This window comes from Silurus aristotelis (genome assembly GCF_946808225.1).
Source record: "Silurus aristotelis genome assembly, chromosome: 18".
Lineage (NCBI taxonomy): Eukaryota > Metazoa > Chordata > Actinopteri > Siluriformes > Siluridae > Silurus > Silurus aristotelis.
This window is the reverse complement of record NC_139591.1, coordinates 10,144,023-10,168,390: the sequence shown is the minus strand read 5'-3', so window position 1 is coordinate 10,168,390 and position 24,368 is coordinate 10,144,023. Positions and strand designations below refer to the sequence as shown.

Genomic DNA, 24,368 nt, shown 5'->3' with positions numbered 1-24,368 from the left:
GGGGTTCAAAACGTGGGAATAAAGTAGCGGCTTATAGTCCGAAAAATACAGTAATTATTATTATTTTAAATATACTTGGAGTAAATAGGTTACATGAGTGTAATTAACATATAGGCTAAATAGGTTTAATTAAGCTACTTCTATTGTATCTAATAGTGGTGTTAATATAATATACTAATTATTAGGTTAATTTGTTCGAATAATATTATTTTGATTAAAACACACGCTAGATAGGGTTGATTAGAATATTTTTCTCGACAGTCACACCAAGTACCTTTCTAGCTGTCCCTTATCACTTCTGCAGTAGTTGCCCAATCATCCAGCATCTCTTCACCACCACCGAGCCCCTGTCTGACCTCTGCCCTGAATCTCATACTACAGTCTTCCTCCTTCAGTTTCCACAATTTTATTCTTCTTTCAGACCTCACTCTCCTCCTCTTTTTCACCTCCAAAACCATCTTACAAACCATCTTACAGACCACCATTCGATGCTGTCTAGCTACACTGTCCCCTACCAACACCTTACAGTCTACAATCTCTTTCAGGTTGCATCTCCTGCATAGAACATAGTCCACCTGTGTGCACCTTCCTCCACTCTTATATGTCACCCAATGGTCCTCCTTCTTCTTAAAATACGTGTTCACCACTGCCATTTCCACCCTTTTAGCAAAATCTACCTCCATCAGCCCTTACACATTCCTCTCCTTAAGACCATACCTACCCATCACATTTCCCCTCCTTATCACCTCTGTTCCCTTTAACTACATGCCCATTAAAGTCTGCTTCAATCACCAATCGTACATTCCGAGATACACCTTCTACCACTCCATCTAACTCACTCCAGAATTTTTCCTTCTCCTCCATCTCACAACCCACTTGTGGAGCATAAGCACTGATGACATTTATCATCACCCCTTCAACGTCCAGCTTCATGTTCATTACCCTATCAAAAACTCTCTTCACCTCCACTACACTCTTACTGTACTCTTCTTTCAGAATCACCCCTACACCATTTCTCTTTCCATCTACACCATGATAGAACAGTTTAAACCCCCCTCCAATGCTCATGGCCTTACTCCCTTTCTGCTTGGTCTCCTGAACACAAAACATTTCCAGTTCAGAGTTGAAGTGACAGTCCAGAGTTAAGGTGCCATATAATAGTGCAAAAAAGTCATGCAGAAATAGTGAAGATGGAGAGAGAGGTCCAGTCCTAGTTCCTGGGTGTTTCATGCTTTAAACTACAAATGGCCTGCAGGAAGAAGCTCCTCCTCATTTTCTGTGTTTGCTTTTAAGGAGTGGAAGTACTTCCCTGAACGCAACTAAGAAAAGAGTCCATTGTTGGGATGGTCGAGGTCCTTCACAATCTTCCTGGCCTTGGTCCGGCACAACCTGGTGCAAACAGTGCAAAAAGACAACAAAAGACAGTGCAAGACAACACAAGACAGTGCAAGACAACACAGGACAGTGCAAGACAACACAGGGCAGTGCAAGACAGTACACAATACACAAAACACAAAATAGCTCCGCCAGTAAACCTGTCGTAACAAAATAAGGTGAACAGTGGCAAAAAAATGTGGACAGAATATTGTGCAAAAGAACAAATAGCAGCAATCCCGGAAGATGTGCAAAAACGGCATGTAAACATTTTGCGGTAATGATTAGTGTGAGTGGTACTGAATCATGGGTGTGCGAAGAGTATGATGTACAGTATGTTAAGTCCGGTTTGTACAGATCAGTCACACAAAGTGAATATGAGTGTGTGTTGAGTCCGGTTTGTACTGATCAGTCACACAGTTGTGTGTGTGTGTGTGTGTGTGTGTGTGTGTGTGTGTGTGTGTATGTGTGTGTGTGTGTGTGTGTGTGTGTGTGTGAGAGAGAGTTCAGTTCAGTTGTTTGTTGAGTAACCTGATGGCTTGAGTGAAGAAACTTGAGTGTGACCGGTGTGTGTGGTCGTCCACAATGCTGTTTGCTTTGCGGATGCAGCGTGTGGTGTAAATGTCCATGATAGAGGGGAGAGAGACTCCGATTATCTTTTCAACTGTCCTTTAAAGTCCTTTCAGCGTCTCAGATGGTACAGATCCTGCCAGGCCTTCTTCATGTGACTTGTTGATGTGACAGGACCAAGACAGGTCCTGTGTGATGCTGGCTGTGCTGGTTCTTTTACCTTTAGTTCTGGCTGCTCGTCCTCCTGTTCCTCTTCTACTTTACGAATCAGCATTGATGTCTCAGGTTTGCTGGGTGGCTCTTTCCACTCCTTCAGCAGGTTAACATGGTAGGTTTGTGTAGCCTTGCCTTTATCAGGATAATGAATCTCATATGTCACTGGTGCCATCTTGCAAACCACCGAGTAGGGTCCCTGCCACTTAATTAGCTGTTTGTTTAGGCAGCAGTAGCAGTTCGTTTTGTCCTGGTTGAAACATTCTGGCATGTTGGTTATACCATGTTTTTTTGTGCTTTTTGGGCCTGTCTGAGGTTCTCTTGGGCCATTTCCCTGTAGTGCTCCAGGTGGTCTCTTAATGACAAATTGGACAATCTCAGACATCACCTCAGCCGATGAAGGGGCTTCCCAACTCCTTCAAAAGAGATCCAATTGACCGTGGACCTGCCACCCATACAGGAGCTAAAATGAAGAAAAACCTGTTGATACTTGATCCCATTCCCTTCCAGTGTTCCAGTGAAATTAGTCCCTTGATCGATGAGCATTTCATCTGGTATCCCCACTCTGGAGAACAGCTGGACAAGGGCATTGATAATAGTGATGGAACGGAGAGGGAATGCCTCAGGATACCTTGTAGCATAATTGCTGATGGCTAGGTTTTCCAGGGGACCAATAATGTCCATGGCGATGCGCTGAAAAGGGACAGATATCAAAGGTAGAGGTAGTAGAGGTGCTCTATCCTGTTAGCGCACAGCACTGGTTTTCTGGCATGTGGGGCATGTGGTGCAATAAGTCTGTACATCAGTGTACATAGATGGACAAGTAAATCGTGAGCTTATGCAAATGTACGTTTTCTGATGGGCCATATGTCCTGCCCATGGAATATTTTGTGCTAGGTACAAAACGATGGAATGACAACATGGACAACCAACCGGGTACATTCAGGGGTATGCATGTACAATGCATCATGGATAATAATATATTTACTCCCACATAAGTCAGCTTATTTTCTCCTAAACACTTTCCCAAACAGTGGTTTTAATGTCTCGTCCGCTTTCTGTAGTGCTGAAATATTTTCTGGGTCCTTTCAGCAATTTAACCTCAAGACCCTCAATTTGGATCTCAGGGGCTGGGGTACCAAGACCCTTTTCAAGTCATCGTTGACAATGTGTTTCATGACCCATACTCTGATTTTATAAGGAAGAACTTGAAGTTACTGTTCCAGGACTATTTTCTCACCGACCAGAAAAAAAGAAACCAAAAGACAGCTACATGTTTTCTTTTTAAGCACAGCACGGATTATTGTCAGGGGATGAAAGTGGAGTGGATGTGTTTGCATGTGTGAAAGACAAGTATGTTAATAGCGTGTGTGAGCACCCACATCGCCTCAGCAGGGGGCTTATAGAGGATGAAAGAAGTAAGTTGCGGTGTTTGTATGTACGTGTTTGTGCTGTGCTAACCAACAGAAACAGGTCACTTTGTCAAAATCCACAAAGTCTTTTATTATTACGAGTTCTTCTCTGGTGATATTCTCTTACCACTTAATAGCTTAATAGCTAACCACTTAATAGCGCCGTTGCTATCCATGTTGACCTTAGGTTCAACTTTAATGCCACTTTTTCAGAGTCCGATAGTTCTGGGCCAGCTATGTGAATTAGGCTTTTTTATGTCATGGTAGTGACATAAAACTTGATAAGTATGTCTGTCAAAGCAGGGAAAAATCTTTACTTGACATCTCTAAGTGTAAGACAAAGATCAGTGGTTCTTGGAGGGTCAAGTACAAGGAGCATGGAAGCAGTTAATTTCACTAGAAATTGACTAACAAAAGAAATTCACTAACATGGATTGGATTTTTTTCAATACTTAAGGTGAGAAGCTGATGCAGGCTAGCCAATGCTAGAGAGTAGAAGCTGCTATATTGTTAATAATTAAAACCTGTCCTCTATATCAGTGGTCCACAACCACCGGGCCATGGGTCAACTGGTACCGGACCGCACAGAAAGAATACATAACTTACATTATTTCCGTTTTATTTATTATCTGATTCTGAACGATGTTTTATTTTGGAAAATTACTGGATTCTCTCTGCCACATCCGTCTATGACTCACTCTTGATGCATGTCAAAATGCTTGCCTCGGTCACAAGTCTTACCTACATCTGCTACCTTCTTAAAAGGGCTGCTCCGGCCAGTAACACATGATACATTACCGCTTAATTGAAACCCCCAAGCTGGCGAAATAAACAAAAAAAACAAAACAGTGGATACACATTTATTATTATATTTAGAAAATACCAATTTTTATGCCGGTCGTACCATTTTATTTTGTTGTATTTATCCGCCACACCTTAATGGCCGGTCTGTAAAAATATTGTCTGACATTAAACCGGTCCGTGGCGCAAAACATTTTTGGGGAGCGCTGCTCTATATGACATGTTGGAAAGTAGATTCTTCCATTTATTCAGATGCCCCACTATTTTTTCCTCTGTTACTTCACAATTTTTATTCACATTCATATCATTCCTAAGATGTACCCCTAAGTTTTAAACCCATCTCTTCTCTAATTTAATCCTGTAGAAAGAGAGTTTTCCCATCTGTACACCTTCCAATTAAAGGTGTTACCTCTTACCTCTTAGAACTTTAAAGGGGGAGCATAAGTCACCATTGACTTTCAGTAGCTTAACTTATCAGTAAAATTTTGACCGAGGCTGAAAGCTTCTGGCACATACCAAAGATGTTCGACTGTGTCAAATGCTTTTTCTCGATCAATTGAGATTTGACCAATATCAATGTCTAAGAGTTTGCCAATATCGGAAATGTCTCCAATGAACGATATATTGTCAACGATGTGCCTACCTGGCCCACAGTATATCTGATCAGGGTGGATGATTTCCTCCAATACCTTGCCCAATCTATTTGCTAGTGCTTTAGAAATTAATTATAATCAGTAATTCTGCCAGTAATAAACACTGTTGGATATATTATTTTTAAAACTATCTTTCTGCTTCGAGACCTGTGTAACACAAGTAAAAAGACAGAGATAGAAAGATAGAAAATAGATAAGTTTTTTTGGCACGGCGGCCACAAAGGCTTCACCCGCTCACTCACGCAGCAGACGTTCACGCATGCGCACAAAGAGAGAGAGAGAGAGAGAGAGAGAGAGAGCGAGAGAGAGAGAGAGAGAGAGAGACAGCTGGTGAGCGAGCTGATCCTCTTCTTCTTACACAGGACAACACATTCACTCTCAGGACAGCACATGAAGCGCTGTAGATCTGTACCGACAACCACACGACTCATATTTGCGACCTGGATTTTAACTGTCAGAGGACATTCGCGTATTCACTGGACCGTGTACATCCCAGTAAGTAAGCATGCTTTGTTATTTGGAATAGAAACACATAATTAAATTCAATGCATTTTAGACTATAGGACTGCTGCTCCGTGACCGTTAGTCTCTGCGCTTCTGAGTTATAGCTCTAATAGCAGTATCTGAATGCTCAGTGTTACATCTCTGACTATGTGATGCATACAGGCTACTGCTGGACTGCTTTCTAAACTCATCATTCTTAGACAAATTGCTTTATTCGATGTTTGACCGGAACCGAGGCAAGCAGGTAAATTGCTGCCAGTGTAGAATGCGATACAATAAACATTCGTAGGTTTGTCGAAAGGAGGAATTTTGACCAGTTGTTTTTCCTGTGTGCATATTATATAGAAACGTGTAGATTAATACGTTATATCAGTAATGTCTGATACAGAAGTCGTGGTTCGATGAGGCTTAAATCTATTAGGCGGTCCGACTTGCAGCCTGGAAGACAGTTGTGAAAAAAGTTATTTTCCGCCCGAGAGAGATCGATTTCCGTTAAACAAGCGCGGTGTTCCGCTTACATCAATTCATTCTCGTTTTTCTCTTCTCTTTCAGCTCTTGCCGGCGGAAATGGACGAGCACTTCGACGCGCGAGATAAAGTCGAGAGGAAGGACCGGTGCGGCTCGCGAGCCAACGGCGTCCCAAGCCCCGCCCACAGCGCGCACTGCAGCCTGTACCGCACTCGCACTCTGAAGGCGCTCAGCTCGGAGAAGCGGGCCCGGAAGGTTCGCTTTTACCGGAATGGAGACCGGTACTTCCCCGGCCTGCTGTGCGCCGTGTCCGCCGAGCGCTTCCGCACGCTGGACACGCTGCTGGCCGAGCTGACGCGCGCGCTCACCGACAACGTGCACCTGCCACAGGGCGTGCGCGTCATCTACAGCGTCGATGGCTCGAGGAAGATAACCAGCATCGATCAGCTGCTGGAAGGTGAGGGAGGTGACTGTGATAAACTATCTCTCACTATCGGTCAACATCTTTCCCGATTATTATCCTTTTAAAACTTATGTTGCCATTTATATGGGTACACCACATTTGTATTAACAGGTAAACAAGAGCTTTTCATATCGTAATGTTTTTCAAAAATTTCTGCTTCCTTCTACCACAACCCTCAGTGAATAGGGGACTCCAAAAAGCTAACCCTGGCTAGTTAATAAAGAAATGGTTTATTCATACAACTTTCATTTTTTTCACCTGTTTAAGTATATCTAATAAAATGCCACTGGAAATAAGATTAAACCTGATCTACTGTACATAATAAACGGTGTAAGTATGGATAACAGCCCACCTTTAGTCTGCTCTCCAAGACATATTTTATAACATCTCCATTCACAAGTGCATACATTTGAAATTACCTTGACTGACATTTACAATTATATTAATTCTAATACAAAATATTTCCCAATTAAATGTATCTTAAAATAATTTGTCTTAATGTGTCTTCCTCTTTCCCATACTTTAATTAGGGAATTTGTTTGGTTTCAGGGAATTTTTTTGGTTTTTGTGCTGAACCATTTCTAAAACTTAACACCCCTTGTTTATAATCTGACCTAGATAAAGAGATTTCAACTCAGTTGAACATTTATTGGAGATTTAAGATCCATGTTAAACAGCGTTCTTGTCTACAGCCATTAAACAACAATAGAATATTTTGAGAGCATGGTATTTATTCCTCCACTTTGATTTTAGAAAATAAGTCCATATATAAGTAAATCAACCACAAATAAGTCAATTGTAAAATCAGTAGAATGGCACAGTGAAAGTACTTTAGGGGCTCATGGTGACACTCTAGTCACTAAGGTTTTTCCTGTAATTTAGCATAAATTTGACGATAAAATAGTAAACTGCTAGACTAAGGTCAGTGGCACTCTGTGTCGACCCTTGCAACATTGGGTAATAGTTTAACACCAATATTCAGATTTATACCAGTGATATATTTGATTAGTTCCACCGAATTCGACCCACCAAAAATTAGTTTTGACATACTGATTTTTATCGCAGCTCTTTTTCTCTTGAAGCCTTTTTTGAAGTACATAATTTATATTTCATGTCACCTTCTATGTTACCTTAAATTAAAAACGTTTTTTTATTTATGTTTTCAGGAGAGAGTTATGTATGTGGCTCTATTGAAGCTTTCAAAAAGTTTGATTACATGAAAAACATCAACCCCAACTGGTCTGTGAATGTGAAAGCCTCTGCATCCACCAAATGCCTCCCCTCCCTCTCCAGCTCTAAACTGGGGCCCCTTGAATCCAAAGAGAGCAAAGACTTCATCAGGCCCAAGCTGGTCACCATCATACGCAGTGGTGTGAAGCCCCGCAAGGCTGTTCGGATTCTGCTTAACAAAAAGACAGCCCATTCATTTGAGCATGTCCTCAATGATATCACAGACACCATCAAGCTTGATTCTGGTTTTGTCAAGAGGATTTACACAGTTAAAGGAAAACAGGTATGACAAGCTCCCCCATTCTGTAATTGCTTTTGACTAAACATATCTCTCTCTCTGATAGCTTGGATATTTCTTGCATCAGTGTGCACAAATCGATGTCTAAAGTGGTATAAACAAAGTTAACATCAAATCAAAGTTCTACATAATATCATCAGTGGAAATAATGACACAGTGGAAAGAATTGCTGCCCCACAGCTCTAGTGTCCCTGTTTTGATTTTCAGGTCAGGTCACTGTATGTGGAATTTTGTTTGTTCTCTCTGTGTTTCGGAGGCTTTCCTTTAGCTTATCCTCTTCTTTCCCACCTCCTAAAAATGGTAGGTGGATTGGCAATTAATAGGTAGATTGGCTTTTAGTAGCTTGATTGGCTGTTGGTGGGTGGATTGGTGATTAATAGTTAGATTGGCGTTTAGTAGCTCGATTGGCTTTGGTAGGTGGATTAAATGTTAGTAGGTGTATTGGCTATTGGTAGGTGGATTGTATGCTATTAGGTGTATTGGCTATTGGTAGGTGGATTGAATGCTAGTAGGTGTATTGGCTATTGGTAGGTGGATTGAATGCTAGTAGGTGTATTGGCTGACTTAAAATTACTCATAGGAGTGATTTTGTACGTGTCCAGTTTTCTCTTCTGGATCCACTGCAGCCTGATGATGATAAGCCATTTAAATAGCAAATAATAATAAATATATGAAAGGACCAGCCAAGTGGGTGGAACAAAGCAGGTGGTAAGCCTTTTAACTTACCTCAAGTAGGAGACATGAATGAAAAGCTTTGCTTGAGCCCACACAAAACTCCAAATACGCCATCCACTTGCTCCAAACAGACAGAAATAGCTCCAAATTTATGCTTCTTTTAAATTCCACCCACCGCTTTTAACCTTCACACATCTGTGAACACACACAAACACTGTCTCATTTCTACACTCATGTATTCTCAATTTTTTTCTCACTGTCTCTAACTGTCTGTTTCCACTCCCTCACTGTCAGCATGTACATCTTAGATTCAGTAAATGTGCAAGAGAACTCGCACAATCTGGCAAATGTTCCTCAAACACCAATTAGTTTGTTAACAGATGTGATCTGTCTGTTGTTTTTGCTACTAATTGATGCTGCTCTAACAACATCTGTGAAATTGATATATATATATATATTTTTATCAGAGAGAAAACATACTTAAAAATGCTTCTTGACTTACACATTCTTAGACATACAGTATACAATTAATAGTGTATTAAAATATTGGCTTAGATTAGAAATTCCCTGATAGAAGTGGAACTTGATGACATTGCTTTTGCTGTTTTAACATATCTGCCTGAAGGTTTAAAATACATGTACATTCTGAAATGTTTTCCTGCTTTCCATGGTTGTATAGTGTGATTTAAGATTATTGGATTGTGTTTAATATGGTATTGTCCAGTTGGGAAGCCTGAACAAATTAAAACTGTTCTGAAATGGTTTGAGCTGCCAGAAAGTTACTTACTCACATAATAACTCTGTACAAATGCGGTAAGCATAAAAGCATCTCAGCGCAGTATGTCAAACCATGAGGCAGATCGGCAACAACAGCAGAAGACCAATTCATGTTCCACTTCTGTCAGCCAAGAACAGAAAATTGGGGCTGCAGTGACCAAAACTGGACACTGAAAAACATAACATAGTCTGATGAATCTGAATTTCTGCTGAGGTGCACAGATTCTAGGCACACAGAGTCTATAAGGAAAGCTTTCTTGGCATGCTTTGGGCCCTTTAATACCAATTAATCATCGCTTGACAGTCACAGCTTGTTTAAGTATTATTGCTGATTATTTGGCCATGGCCACAATCTTCTAATGGCTTCTTCCTGCATGATTATGCACAGTGGCTCAAAGCAAAAGTCAGCTCAAATGTTTTTTTTTATGTACAGTGAGTGCAATGTTCTTCAGTGGCCTACCTAGTCACTGGATTTGATTCCAAAATAGAATAGATCCTGTGGGATATGGTAGAAAAGGAGATTTGCAACATGAATGTGCACCTGAAAAGTCGGTAGGAAAGTGTGAAGTCATTAAATCAACATGGAATTTTTTTTAGCTCTTGTGGACTTCATGCATTAAGGAATCGGTGTGTTTTGATAGCAACTACTTAGTATTACTATAGTGTTCCTAATAAAGTGTTTGGTAAGTGTCAGAAAACATTATTGATTTCAAAACAGTTATAAAAGCATTATATGTAAATGTATGTATATATCTTTTCTTATTGTTCACTGGTTTTGCTTCCTAATATAAATTGTTAATAGTCAATGCTTTGATGCCCAAATTCATCTTGATGATACAAAGTGGTAATAGTGATAAAGGTTTGTGGACACATGATCATTAGAGAAATATGTGATTCTTCCCCAAATAGTTGCTACATATGTTCTCTGGCCCCTTTATAAGTCTGGCTATCATCACACTGCTGCCATGTGATTGGGTAATAGCATGAATGCACAAGGGTGCAGGTATGTGGCAGATTAGTGCATATAATTGATTCAAATAAAAATATCAATAAAATAAATCAAAATGTGCTGGAATGTCACTGGAATATTAATGCTTAATATAAGATAGAGGATAGATACTATGTATGCATACTACCATTCCTTTTAAGATTAGAATTCAAATTATTCAGGAAATGTCTTTGGGGATTTGAGACAAACAGTGAAATCTGTCTACAGTAGTAAGCTCTGTTTCTGACTGAATATATTTTATGCACTACTGTGTTGTGTTTAAGAGGTTTTGCAAATAAACAGAATGAACAAAACTGTACTATCCCCAGGAATACCTTTCATGCTGTTATCTATATTTGAATTTCTGTATGTGTGACATGTCTGACATTGTGTGGGATGACAGTATGTCCCTACCTCAAATCTTGTCAATCAGAGGCAGAACTGGGTTTCTGGGTCTTACAGTAGATCTCAGTCTCTTGTGGTGTCATGTTGTTGCATAATAAGGTGTTTGAAGAGTAGACCACGGGAATATTCTGATTCCTGTTGCATTCTCAAACAATTAACAAAATCTTTTGGTGTTTAGTAACACTAACTTTTAATAAGTTTCTTTACTTGGGTACTCAAATTTATTAGTGCAGAGAAACTAGGGCCCAGGGGGCAAACCTGGCCCACTGAGACCTTTAATTTGGCCTGCCATGTCATATGTGAGAAAAAGAAAAAAGTAATAGGAAATAAAGAAAAATGCCATTGACACAGTTCTTTATTTAAAAAAAAAAAAACATTTTCTGTTTCATTTTTAAATAAAAAAACTTTTTCAATACCCCCCTTTGTGAGCAGACTTTTAGTCTGATGAACTTGAACGTTTGAAAAAATAAGCAGCATCCTCCTATATCTTGTTAAAGGTCACTGAAATTACAAGCAAATGGCTGTATTGCTGATAGCTTGAAAATGTGTATTAGGCATTTACCTATATTTAACTATAAATGGGATTGTTTCTAGGTTTTCATTATGCTATATAATATAAGGTTAATTGAACTAGAACTTTAAAAACAAAACTTTATTAGTTAAGCAGATTACTGAGTAATATTTTCTATTTATTTGTTTGTTTGTTTGTTTACTTATGTATAAATGTTCATCATAAATGAGGGAAACCATGTCAACTTTAATTTTAATATATTACAGTTTGGTATAAATTGTTTGGGCACCTCTGCATTAGTGTAACATTGGTTATTATGCCTTTGTAGAATCAGAATTGTTACTTGGAATACAAATCAACCATCTGTAAAAGAGCTTTGAAAGATAAAGGCAAATAATGAAATTACATTCATAAGCACTACTAATGATTAGTTACAAACTACTGATTTATTAATGCATGCAATTTACCTTTATGATTTTTACTTTATAAAAATTACTTCTACAAATGCTTTATTACAAACTTGTATGGACTCATGCTGCTGTTGTGTTATATTTATACTACTGTATATATAAGATTATACATGCATGGATGTTGTTTTGGTGGTGTTTGGTGGTGGTGTCTCAGGGATAGTATTTACCCGCTGTGTTAGCTTGTATACAGATGGTGACCACTGATTATACAACAAAGTGGTTCAAGATCAGATTTAAATTGACAGTTGAAATACATTGTGTAATAAGAAGAGTTTGTATAAATTATTTTATGTGAGGGATGCCAAATGTTTTATAATTGGTTATTTGTCAACATGCCGGACTTCCACTGGTCAAGCCATTGTAAGAATTCAAAATATGTTACAATGGCTTGACCAGTGGAAGTCTGGCATGTTGACAAATTTTACTATTTTTTAGTTCTGCTCACACATAGTCTTGTGCAGTGTTGTGCTAGTTACTTAAAAATAGTAACTAGTTACAGTTACTAGTTACTTCATTCAAAAAGTAACTCAGTTACTGGTGAAAGTAACTTTTTAGTTACTTTTTTAAAGAACGTTCTTTAATGTCCCCAATAATGCTCTTTTATGTGTTATGGTCTATACAAACACAAAACTTAAACACAAAGTAATTTATAAACACTATGTTATTTAAGTCAGACCAGCACAAACTGAATATATCACAAGGATTTCTGAAATAAATAACAAAACAAGCTGAATAATATATTCACAATCAAAAACTAAAGTGGCTGCTGCATCATAAAAGCTGTTGTGTTGAGCTCTTAAAAATTTTCCTTTCACAGCTTAAGTATGAAAACTATCAACATTGTAGAACATAACACCGGGTAGCTTTTAGCTTCATCGAGGCATGGAGTTTCTGGAGGTGCTGCTATCGCTGTAGATACGACCTTCGAACCAGAAAGACACAGTTTACCTTTGACTAAAATTTTTGTCTTTATGCTCAACCAAAGTGAAATAATGAGCATATTTCCACTTTGAGAAACTCGTCTTGCTCTCGCCTCGATTTGCCATTACTGCCACACAGACCTGAATTAACGGAGACACGCCCACAGTGCGTCTTCTTCGTGTTTACAGTGGTTCATCCACCAATCCTACAATGCGTCTCTGCTGTAAGCAGGTTAGACTGTAGGCTGTCAGCCGAAATTCATTCATTTAAAAAAGTAACGGGAAACGCACCATACGGTAACGGAGTTACTTTATTTTAAAAAGTAACGCGTTACTGCCCAACACTGGTCTTGTGTCTATTTTTTTAAAAGAACCATTTTTTGTATACAAATTAATTGTGGTGTCAACAGTTATAAAACAACATTGCAAAATATAGGCAGGCAGCATACTTTCCTGTATGCTGTAAAATTGTTTGATTCACACTAAGCAAATTCAGAAATCTTGGATGTTTTTTTATTTTTTTTTTAAACAGAAATTATATTTTCTCTTTACACTACTTTACTTTACACTTTTCACAACTATTTGTAGTTAAATATGGGTTGTAAGGTACTCCGAATGCTTGTGATGTTGTTCAGATTGTTAAGTGGCACAGTGATGTCAGAGCAGACTGAGCAGATGGATTCAGTGACCCTTCTCCTGTTTCAGACAGGGAGAGAAAGAGAACAGTGCTCAAATGAATAATGAAAATCTGTCAGCTCGGTTAAAGCCCAATAAACCATTCTAGTGGAACAGCTATGCCACAAGTGTTGAAATACCCCCCCTCTCACTTACTCACAATAACACTACTGACACATATCAAGTGCTTGACCTAGTGGACACACATTTTTCTGAAAACTCAAGGCTCATCTAACTGGCAGGCTGAGAATAAGTACAATCAGTCTGCTCACAGTGAGGCTTCTCTAATTAAGTTTTTTCATATGCTATTTTTAGCACTCTATACTGTTCCCTTATGATCTCTAAAATTGATACACCACCTCCTACAGGCTCTGTGACCGTGTGGTACAGTTGCTTAGGAACAGAGCGGAGCTTTGATGACATCACTAGCGGTTTGTGTATGGCTGTAGAGGGCTGTGTCAACCTGGGCTGAGATAGAAATGGGGCAAATGGCTTAGAACACAGCTCTGGATCATCTATTCTTATCCCATAAGCTTCTGTTTAGGTACAGGAAAATGGCTTTAGATAAACAAAACAGACACACACACACACACACACAAACAAACAAACACAGTTTCGCTAATAAGCCTTTAGAGGAAATGTTGATTGATGGTCTTCACTAAATTGTATTGTAATTAGTTAGGTTCTTACAGTATGTATAACACATCTTTCCCTCAGTATGGCACCCAGTGGCCTGCTGTGTCAATCCCTCCTTCTTCAGCCTTCGATTAATATTATCCTTTGTTTAATTGGTGTTCTGGAAAAGCTCTCACTTAACTCTACTCTGGGTGAGAAAGACAAACATAGCAGCTCATTCTTCTTAGAAGTTCTTTTTGGTAAGCAGATATGTTTATATCCTGGTTTTCATCCTTAGGTTAAGATAAAAAAAGAAAACTTAATAGTTCACCCTTTTATCAAACTAAATGTTTTCTGCAATTCAATTATCAAAAAGAAATGAAATTCTACAAATTAACTGCACTAAGAAAAAATTTACATTTTTTTTTAACATACAAATTAAAATTCAAAACGAGAACTATAAACCGTGTTAATGTGTTTATGTTGTAAGACATAAGCACACATTTTTCCTTTTAAAAACACAGAACTCATTGTTCTGTGGAAAGAGGCCACTGCTATTAGGGAATATCATTACCATGAAGAGGTGTACTTGGTCTGCAGCTATGTTTAGGTAGGTGATTGGCAAGAGCATCACACTGGCTCTGCCGGCTTGTCTTCTTCCCATAATGCATCCACGTGATTTGATTTTCCCAGTTTATCACATGGCTATCCACATGATGCAAATGGAATCATATTTCATCAGGTCATGCCACATTCTGCTATTGCTTCATGGCACAATTCTGATGCTTATGTGTACTTCTGTTTTTGGAGAAGGACAGGGGTCAGCATGGGCATCCTGACTGCTCTGTGGCTACACAGCCCCGTACACAGCATTTAGTGGGGTAGGTAAAAAAATATATTTTGTTCAGGTAATGGCTTATAAAAAGAGCAGGGAAAATATCTTAATAAACAATTTGGTAGCTGTGGCAGTGGGGGCATGGCCGAGCGCCGGTTTGTGAATGGAGGGCGAGGCCGGGAGCAGGTAGACACAGGAATGCCTCACCTGAAGCAAATAATGTTTAATGAGTGTTCTCTCTCCTTCAGTGATCGGAGGGGGCATTTAAAGAGGAGCGCGAGGATGTGTGTGTGTGTGTGTGTGTGTGTGTGTGTGTATGTGTGTGTGTGTGTGTGCGTGACAGAGACGTGTGATTGAGGCACTGAGCACCAGAACATAAAAGGAGAATTCTAAATAAAGAAACTTCATTGCCTTATAACCTGTTCTGTCGTGGCGTTCCTTTCCCGAACTCATACGCTCTCCCACAGTGGCTATGCAACATTTACTGAAAATATTTTTTAAAAAGCTAAAAAGAAATACAAAAAATAGTTTTTTCTTGTATAGTGTTTCAAAATGCAGTCTGAGTAAGGATGCACAATGAGTAAGAATATTTTCCACAGACTGCCTGAGTCTAAGCAAGCTATGAACAACCTGTTACAATTGTTTTGCTGAGTCATTGCTGCCAGGTGGGGGCCTGCTAGCCAGTGACTTTCTCTCTTACATTCTCTATAAATAATGTGTTTGAATTTGTGTGTTTCTCCTCATGGATGCATTAGAAATTGCTAGCAAATCTAGTAACTGAAAACAGAACATACTCAAATTTAAGGATTGAATTACTATGTAAACAAATGTAACACAACAAGCTGTCACTTTGACTATGTCTGGGTTTTCTGACATATGTGTAGAGCCACTATCATAAACTAAAAAAGTATAATAAGTATAAATAGTCTTAAATTAGTGTTAGATTAGATGAATGGAAAGGGGCTAAACCTTTATTTTCAGAGGTTGGTGGACATGCGACCCCAGATGTTCTGATCCAAAATGAATGAATGCAATAAGTTATTGATGATTCAAAATGTCTAATGTACTGTATATTTACTTAGAAAGTAAGAGGGGGGGTTGTGGGTTGTGTCAAATGGGTCACACATCACCCCGGCCCTCGCTCGCTCCACTGGCTTCCGGTGCGGTATAGGGTGGAGTATAAGGTTTTGTTGTTCGTTTTCAAGGCCATCAATGGTCTTGCCTACCTCACCGAATTAATAACAGTTTACCAACCAGCCAGAACTCTCCGTTCCTCTGGACTTACCTCTCTGGTCATTCCTAAATTCTGATATAAAAAGTTTAGTGGTCGGTCATTTTCCGTCCAGGGACCAAAGCTGTGGAACGCACTCCCTGCTCACATCCGATCCATCACTGTGCTGAGTGTTTTTAAATCACAGTTGAAAACTTTTTTTATTCATACAAGCTTTTAACATGTAGCCCTGCTTCACTGCTATTTTACTTATATTTTGTGTTCTCATATTTTTACATTTTTATATTTCTTATATTTTTATTGATTGTGTTGTTTTTACTGGAAAGTGCCTTGTGCTCCTTTTGGTTGCTGTAAGGTGCTATACAAATAAAGCTTGATTGATTGATTGATTGAGTAAGCTTCCTCAGTATAGAGTCAGTATGGCATATAGCATAATACTGGATATAAAGATCTTATATCAGTAACTGTATAAAAAGACAGAAACGACAGATGGGTACATCACTTAGAGGAGCGGCACACTTTGTGTGTGTGTGTGTGTGTGTGTGTGTGTGTGTGTGTGTGTGTGTGTGTGTGTGTGTGTGTGTGTATATGAGTGTTCATATGTAGAAGAAGTTATTTTCATACACTTATGTGTTTACTTTATACAATGTTTATCATTTAGACAATGTGCTTTTAAGAGGTATTTAATCTGATTCGATTTACGGTATGTTTTCATTAATGTGTGGATTTCATGCCCCCACTGCCACAGCTACCAAATTGTTTATGTAAGTGTGTGTGGATTTCATATTGAAAAGTTAAAAGTGGGCAGAAGTGCAATCTGCTTATTCCCATTTGCCTATGAAGAATTCACATGCATGTATGATGCTTACGCAGTCTTTGTTCATATGACTTTGTTTTTCCTCTCCACTCTACACATTCACACAAACACAAACACGCACACTTTCAGACAAACGAGCACATTTTATTTGGCACAATATGTAACCCACTTACGTCAATGCAGTCCCCACACCTACACATGTGCCTCCATACATACAAAGCTGCTAGTGGGACTCCACATGGCCGTGGGCTGGTGGATGAGTGTTTGTCTTGGCATGAATCTGCTTAGTGTGACTGCTTTACCTCTCTTCATCATGCTAATTACATCTCGCTTCTCCCACAATGGCTAACCCGTGACGGTTTACCTGGGCTTTAACCAGTATATAACATAGCCTTGAAATTTAAGATGTGCTGAACAGAAGCCCAATGGGAAAAATTATATGTGATGATTGTGCTCTTGAATTCCATACTACTCAGCTCTGGACTGGGGGATACCATGAAATCAAGTCATTTCTATATCAAATTAACCAATGGTTATCAATGCAGCACTGCCTAGAATGATGAAAAATACAGCTCTAGTTCATCAAATAGTATAAAGAAACAGAAGTGTCTTGTTACCAGTTTAATGCACACATCACTGTTACTTTAAGGTCATTGACTGGTTTATATTCTTTGTAAATTTAATGCAGCAACTTGATGCCATTCCTGCTTGTTCTTAAGACTTTGTATACCTCAAATTATAAGCAGTCTGTTAAGCCCTCAGTGAGTGATCTGTTAAAGTACCTCTACCAATTCGAGTGTTCATTAGTTGATTGTAGTTATCTCAAGTGTCATAAAAGATTAGTATTTAACAAGTATTAGTACTAATAATGACAGGAAGTAATAAGAAGCACATCAAGCACAATCAAGAAGCATATCCTGTTTATGTAATTAATATGCAGCAGGTTCAAATCATAATCATCAAATTTTTGGGTACTGGGTACCATTTTCACATTCAAAGTGGTGTGATGGTGCTTTTGTTCAGTCTGAAATTCAGCACCATGGAGAGTTCAGTTTTAAACCCAGAGTTTAAGCCAAAGACAGTAAATGTACTAAGTGTATTTTGAAAAAAGCTTTCGCATCCAAATAATTTGTATTGCTTCTAACCACATGTATATCTTGCTTTTTACTATAAATTGTGTCTGCATGACTGTAAATGTTTATAAATGACAATCAGTTCTACTTTTTAGTTGTTTTAGTATTTTCCATTGGATTTCTACTCTATGTACTCTCTGTTAGTCTCTCCATAAAACAGCCATAATTTTTCACTTTTTTAGTTCTTCTAAATTGTCAGGTATCTGTACATCTGACACATCTGTTAATTTTGCATGATATGCATTCTGCTTTCATTTACCTATTTTCTTATAAGTTGTGATTGTTGTTTGGCTATTTTAAGATACTGAAGTAACAATTGGGAATGGAGGGAATAATGTCCATATTAGTTTTTTCTTCTTGGAACCTATTGTAAGTTTGCAGTTTGTTGTTTATTCAATTTTATGCACCAGTCTGGAGCATCCAGTTTCCCTGCAGTGGATACTGAACAAAGGATGTATAACAATGTGTTTCTAAGTGTATGCCATTTTTTTCCTAAGGTAATATACTATTATATATTGAGGGGGCTGAAAGCTAAAATCAATTTTTTTTGGCATTTATGAATATGCTAACTTGTCCCTCATGATATTTATAGACTTTTTAATACTTTTTTGTCATTGTGCATGTAATCAGTTCTTCATTGCATTCAATTACAATGTTCATGTAATTGATTTTTTAAAGGCATTTTTTGCTGCAAGTGTATTCTGTGTCACAAGCACTTATATTGAGCTGATATGAATAGTCAGCTCTACACTGATAGGTATTTTAGAACATTCACTGCATAGCAGTATCAATCATTTTTAAATCACCTCAGAAACATCTATGTTTAAAAACAGGTACATTAATGAAAACATACCGTAAATCGAATCAGATTAAATACCTCTTAAAAGCACATTGTCTAAATGATAAACATTGTATAAAGTAAACACATAAGTGTATGAAAATAACTTCTTCTTTTGGCTGCTTCCAATAGGGGTTGCCACAGCAGATCATCTGTCTCTGTACCCCCCTATCCTCTATATCGACGACAACTTCTTCTTTCGGCTTTTCCCATTAGGGGTCGCCACAGCGGATCATTCTCTCCATCCCCCCCTGTCTTCTACATCTGGCTCTTTTAAACCAACTACCTGCATGTCTTCCATTACCACATCCATAAACCTCCTCCTTGGCCTTCCTTTTTTCTCCTTCCTGGTGGCTCCATCCTCAGCATTCTCCTACTGGTAAACCCCATGTCCCTCTTCTGCACATGTCCAAACCATCTCAATTGAGCCTCCCTCATCTTGTCTCCAAAATGTCCTACATGCACTGTCCCTCTAATAAACCTATTTCTAATCCTGTATATCCTCGTCACTCCCAACGAAAACCTCAACATTTTCAGCTCTGCTACCTCCAGCTCCACCTCCTGTTTTATAGTTAATACCACTGTCTCTAAACCATACACCATCGCAGGTCTCACCACAGTCTCAAAAACTTTCCCTTTCACTCTTGCAGATACCCTTCTATCACAAAGCACTCCTGCCACTCTTCTTCACCCACTCCACCCTGCCTGCACACTTTTCTTCACTTCACTAACACACACTTCATTACTTTGCACTGTTGACCCCAGGTACCTAAACTCCTCCACCTTCTCCACCTCTTCTGCCTGCAACCGCACCACTCCACTGCCTTTCCTTTAATTCACACACATGTACTCTGTCTTACTCCTACTGACTTTCATTCCCCTTCTCTCCAGAGCTCTCCAGGTTCTTCTCAACCGGCTCCTTACTCTCACCACAAATCACAATATCATCTGCAAACATCATAGTCCATGGAGACTCCTGTCTGACCTCGTCTGTCAACCTGTTCATCATCACTGCAAACAGAAAAGGGCTCAGAGCTGATCCTTGATGCAGTCCAACCTCCCCCTTGAACCAGTCTGTTGTTCCAACTGCACACTTCACTGCTGTCACACTGTCCTCATACATGTCCTGCACCACCCTCACATACTTCTCTGACACACCTGACTTCCTCATATAATACCACAACTCCTCTCTCTGCACCCTGTCATACGCTTTCTCTAAATCCACAAACACACAATGCAACTCCTTCTGACCTTCTCTATACTTCTCTATTAACATTCTCAAAGCAAATAATGCGTCTGTGGTGCTCTTTCTCTGCATGAAACCATACTGTTGCTCACAGATGGCCACCTCTTTTCTCAGCCTGGCTTCTACTACTCTTTCCCATAAGTTCATGGTGTGACTGATCAACTTAATTCCCCTGTTGTTACTGCAGGTCTGCACATCTTCCTTATTCATAAAGATAAGTACCAGCACACTCCTTCTACATTCCTCAGGCATCCTCTCACCTTCTAAAAAAAACTCCACCGCCATCTCTCCTAAACATCTCTATGCTTCTACCAGTACGTCATCTGGTTCAACCGACTTTCCACTCTTCATCCTCTTAATTACTGCTCTCACTTCCTCCTTATCAATCCTATCCAATTCCAGCTTCACCATCTCCACACCATCCAACCTTCTTTCTCTCTCATTTTCCTCATTCATCAGCTGCTCAAAATACTCTCTCCATCTTCTCAACACATCTATATAAATCTGTTTCTCTTTCCTTAGTGTCCAACTTCTCATACAGATCCTCATATGCCTTTTCCTTACTTTTTGCCACATCCCTTACTTTTTGCCACATCCCTCTTTACCTGCTGCCACATCTCCTTGTACTCCTGCCTACTTTTCTCATCTCTTTGTCAATCCCAATTCTGTTTTGCCAACCTCTTTCTCTTTATGCTTTCTTGCAGTTCCTCATTCCACCACCATGTCTTTGTCTTCCTTTTTATTTCCAGATGTCACACCAAGTACCTTTCTAGCAGTCCCCCTTATTATTTCTGCAGTAGTTGCCCAATCATCCAGCATCTCTTCACCACCACCACGCCCCTGTCTGACCTCTTCTCTGAATCTCACAATACAGTCTTCCGCCTTCAGTTTTTACCATCTTATTCTTCTTTCAGTCCTCACTCTCCTCCTCTTATTCTTCACTTCCAAAACCATCCTACAGACCACCATCCGATGCTGTCTAGCTACACTGCCCCCTGCCAACATCCTACAGTCTCCAATCTCTTTCAGGTTGCATCTCCTACATAGAACATAGTCCACCTGTGTGCACCCTATGATCCTCCTTCTTCTTAAAATAAGTGTTCACCACTGCCATTTTCATCTACTCTTCCATATTCCTCTCCTTAAAGCCATACCTACCACACCACGAAAAAACAGTTTAGACCCACATCCAATTTTCCTGGTCTTACTCCCTTCCCACACAACATATCTACGTTTCTCCGCTCCATCATATCAACTACTTCTCTTCCTTTACCAGTCATAGTACCAACATTTAAGTCAAGTCAAGTCAAGTTTATTTGTATAGCGCTTTTCACAACAGACATTGTCTCAAAGCAGCTTTACAGAAATCAACAGTTAAGGTAAATGGTGTGCATTTATCCCTGATGAGTAAGCCGTGGCAACTGTGGCAAGGAAAAACTCCCCTAGATGTTATGAGGAAGAAACCTTGAGAGGAACCAGACTCAAAAGGGGAACCCATCCTCATTTGGGTGACATCAAGTGTGTGATCATAAGTCTTTCAACAGTACAGAACACTGGAGAGTGAGAACTAACATGAGTACTGGAGTATAAGATTATAAGTGATGTTCTTTCTGCAGTCTTATACAGTCTTTATGGTTAGTAGCTCCTAGTTTTATGAGCTCAGCATTTGTGATCATCACAGATCCAGCATCAGCTTCTCCATGCCAGAGCCTTTAAACACTTCAGGAGGTCCAATTTCAAAACTCCACACATGTAGTGGGATCCAGTTGGCACTGGTACGTCTCAAGATGGTTTAAAGGACCAACCCTAACATCCACTGTCCTACACTTATTTCCCTGCTGTCTCTGTAGTCGTCTTTCTCCTCTCCTTCTACTCCTTCAGCCAACAGTAGCCCAATTTTCCACTGGTACCCTTTTGGCACTCTTAGTGCCGGTCCCAAGCCCGGATAAATAGGAAGGGTTGCGTTAGGAAGGGGCATCAAGCGTAAAACGTGCCAAATCAAATATGATTTAATATATCAGAAATTCATACCCGATTGGTCGAGGCCCGGGTTACCAACGACCACCACAGGTATTGTTAGCCAACAGGGTACCAGTGGAAATTGGGCTACTGTTTCTTCCTTCTTTCAGCTCCATCCTCAGCATTCTTCTACTGATAAACCCTATGTCCCTCCTCTCTACATGTCTAAACCATCTCAATATTGCCTCCCTTACTTTGTCTCCAAAACTTCCTATGTGCGGTTCATCTAATTAACTCATTTCCAATCTTGTCCATCCCCATTGCTCCAATGAAAATCTCAACATCTTAAACTCTGCCACCTCCAGCTCCACCTCCTGTCTTTTACATGTCTTGTCTATGTAAAAGTCAGTTTGTTCTAAGAAGCATCTTGCTGCTACCTACTGGCTCCAAGTGGTATATCATTATTGTTATATAGGACACAAGAGGCAATTGTCATTTGGCAACCCTGGCATTGGAAATATTAGTCCTTTTTTAATTTTGTATAAAAATGCAAAAAAAAGTTCTGTTGAATAGTTGTGTATATAGTCAGGGTAAATCAGCTCTTATTTAGCATATTGTAAATAGTAGATTCTAGGACGTATGTGAGTCTACCAACTGCGTTATTGTGTAGTCTCTTTTCTTCTTGCATATTTTAAAATGAGCCTTCCTAGTATAGACAGAGAAAGATTACAAGATGCTAACCTACCATCAAAAAGTAGCATTGTTCAAATGAACAGGGCAGTTAAATTATAAAGTATATTGCCCCTCTTAAGTTCAGGTTAAAACACAAGACTAGTTCTAGATTCGTATATATATATATATATGAATGGTTGTATAAACAGTTAATTTCTCCTTGGTGTTAATGATTGTGTGTGTGTGTGTGTGTGTGTGTGTGAATGTCCCTCTTTGATTAGAAGTGATCTATCTATCTATCTATCTATCTATCTATCTATCTATCTATCTATCTATCTATCTATCTATCTATCTATCTATCTATCTATCTATCTATCTATCTATCTATCTATCTATCTATCTATCTATCTATCTATCTATCTATCCATCCATCCATCCATCCATCCATCCATCCATCCATCCATCCATCCATCCATCCATCCATCCATCCATCCATCCATCCATCCATCCATCCATCCATCCATCCATCCATCCATCCATCCATCCATCCACGTTTTTACACTCTGTATTCACCATAACCACAACAAAGTGGTTAATAAAGATGGATTAACAAGCCAAAAGATCATGTCCGAACCAGTATAGACTCAGACTCAGTATATGGCAGGAATTGTGCTCTAGATGGCATAGTTGCTGCATCTACTGAATGTTTATTATTAAGAAAAAGCACCTAACTACCAAAAGACATTTTTATTACCAGAGTCATGCATAAAAAATATATTTTATTGTATATATGCTTACACAAAGTCAAATGTATCTTTGCAGACTTCTGAGTCAGGATTATATATATTTATTTATATATATATATATATATATATATATATATATATATATATATATATATATATATATTCATTCATTCATTCATTCATTCATTCTCTCCCGCTTATCCGTAATTCGGGTCGCGGGGGCAGCAGTCTAAGCAGACCCCCGCCTTCGACTGCTGCCCAATCCTCACAGCACCGTCCCTTACGGTCCCTCCTGCAGGTGGTGAGCCCACGGGAAGGTATATATATATATATATATATATATTTTTTTTTTTTTTTTTTTTTTTTATAAATATATTTTTATATATTTTTTATACTAATATATATATATATATATATATATATATATATATATATATATATATATATATATATATATATATATATATACAGTGAGGAAAATAAGTATTTGAACACCCTGCTATTTTGCAAGTTCTCCCACTTAGAAATCATGGAAGGGTCTGAAATTGTCATCGTAGGTGCATGTCCACTGTGAGAGACATAATCTAAAAATAAAATATCCAGAAATCACCATGTATGATTTTTTAACTATTTATTTGTATGATACAGCTGCAAATAAGTATTTGAACACCTGAGAAAGTTAATGTTAATATTTGGTACAGTAGCCTTTGTTTGCAATTACAGAGGTCAAACGTTTCCTGTAGTTTTTCACCAGGTTTGCACACACTGCAGGGGGGATTTTGGCCCACTCCTCCACACAGATCTTCTCTAGATCAGTCAGGTTTCTGGCCTGTCGCTGAGAAACATGGAGTTTGAGCTCCCTCCAAAGA

General features: G+C 38.9%; 1 protein-coding gene across 1 annotated transcript in view; it reads left to right on the top strand.

Moving 5' to 3' along the window:
• Nucleotides 1-5,309: 5,309 nt before the first annotated feature.
• dclk1a (doublecortin-like kinase 1a) overlaps nucleotides 5,310-24,368 on the top strand; it is a 57,974-nt gene continuing 38,915 nt past the window's right edge. Inside the window, exons 1-3 of the mRNA XM_083569084.1 lie at nucleotides 5,310-5,518; nucleotides 6,080-6,452; nucleotides 7,625-7,971. Coding sequence (XP_083425210.1) covers nucleotides 5,414-5,518; nucleotides 6,080-6,452; nucleotides 7,625-7,971 — 825 coding nt within the window. The 5' untranslated portion in view covers nucleotides 5,310-5,413. The remainder of the gene's footprint in view (nucleotides 5,519-6,079; nucleotides 6,453-7,624; nucleotides 7,972-24,368) is intronic.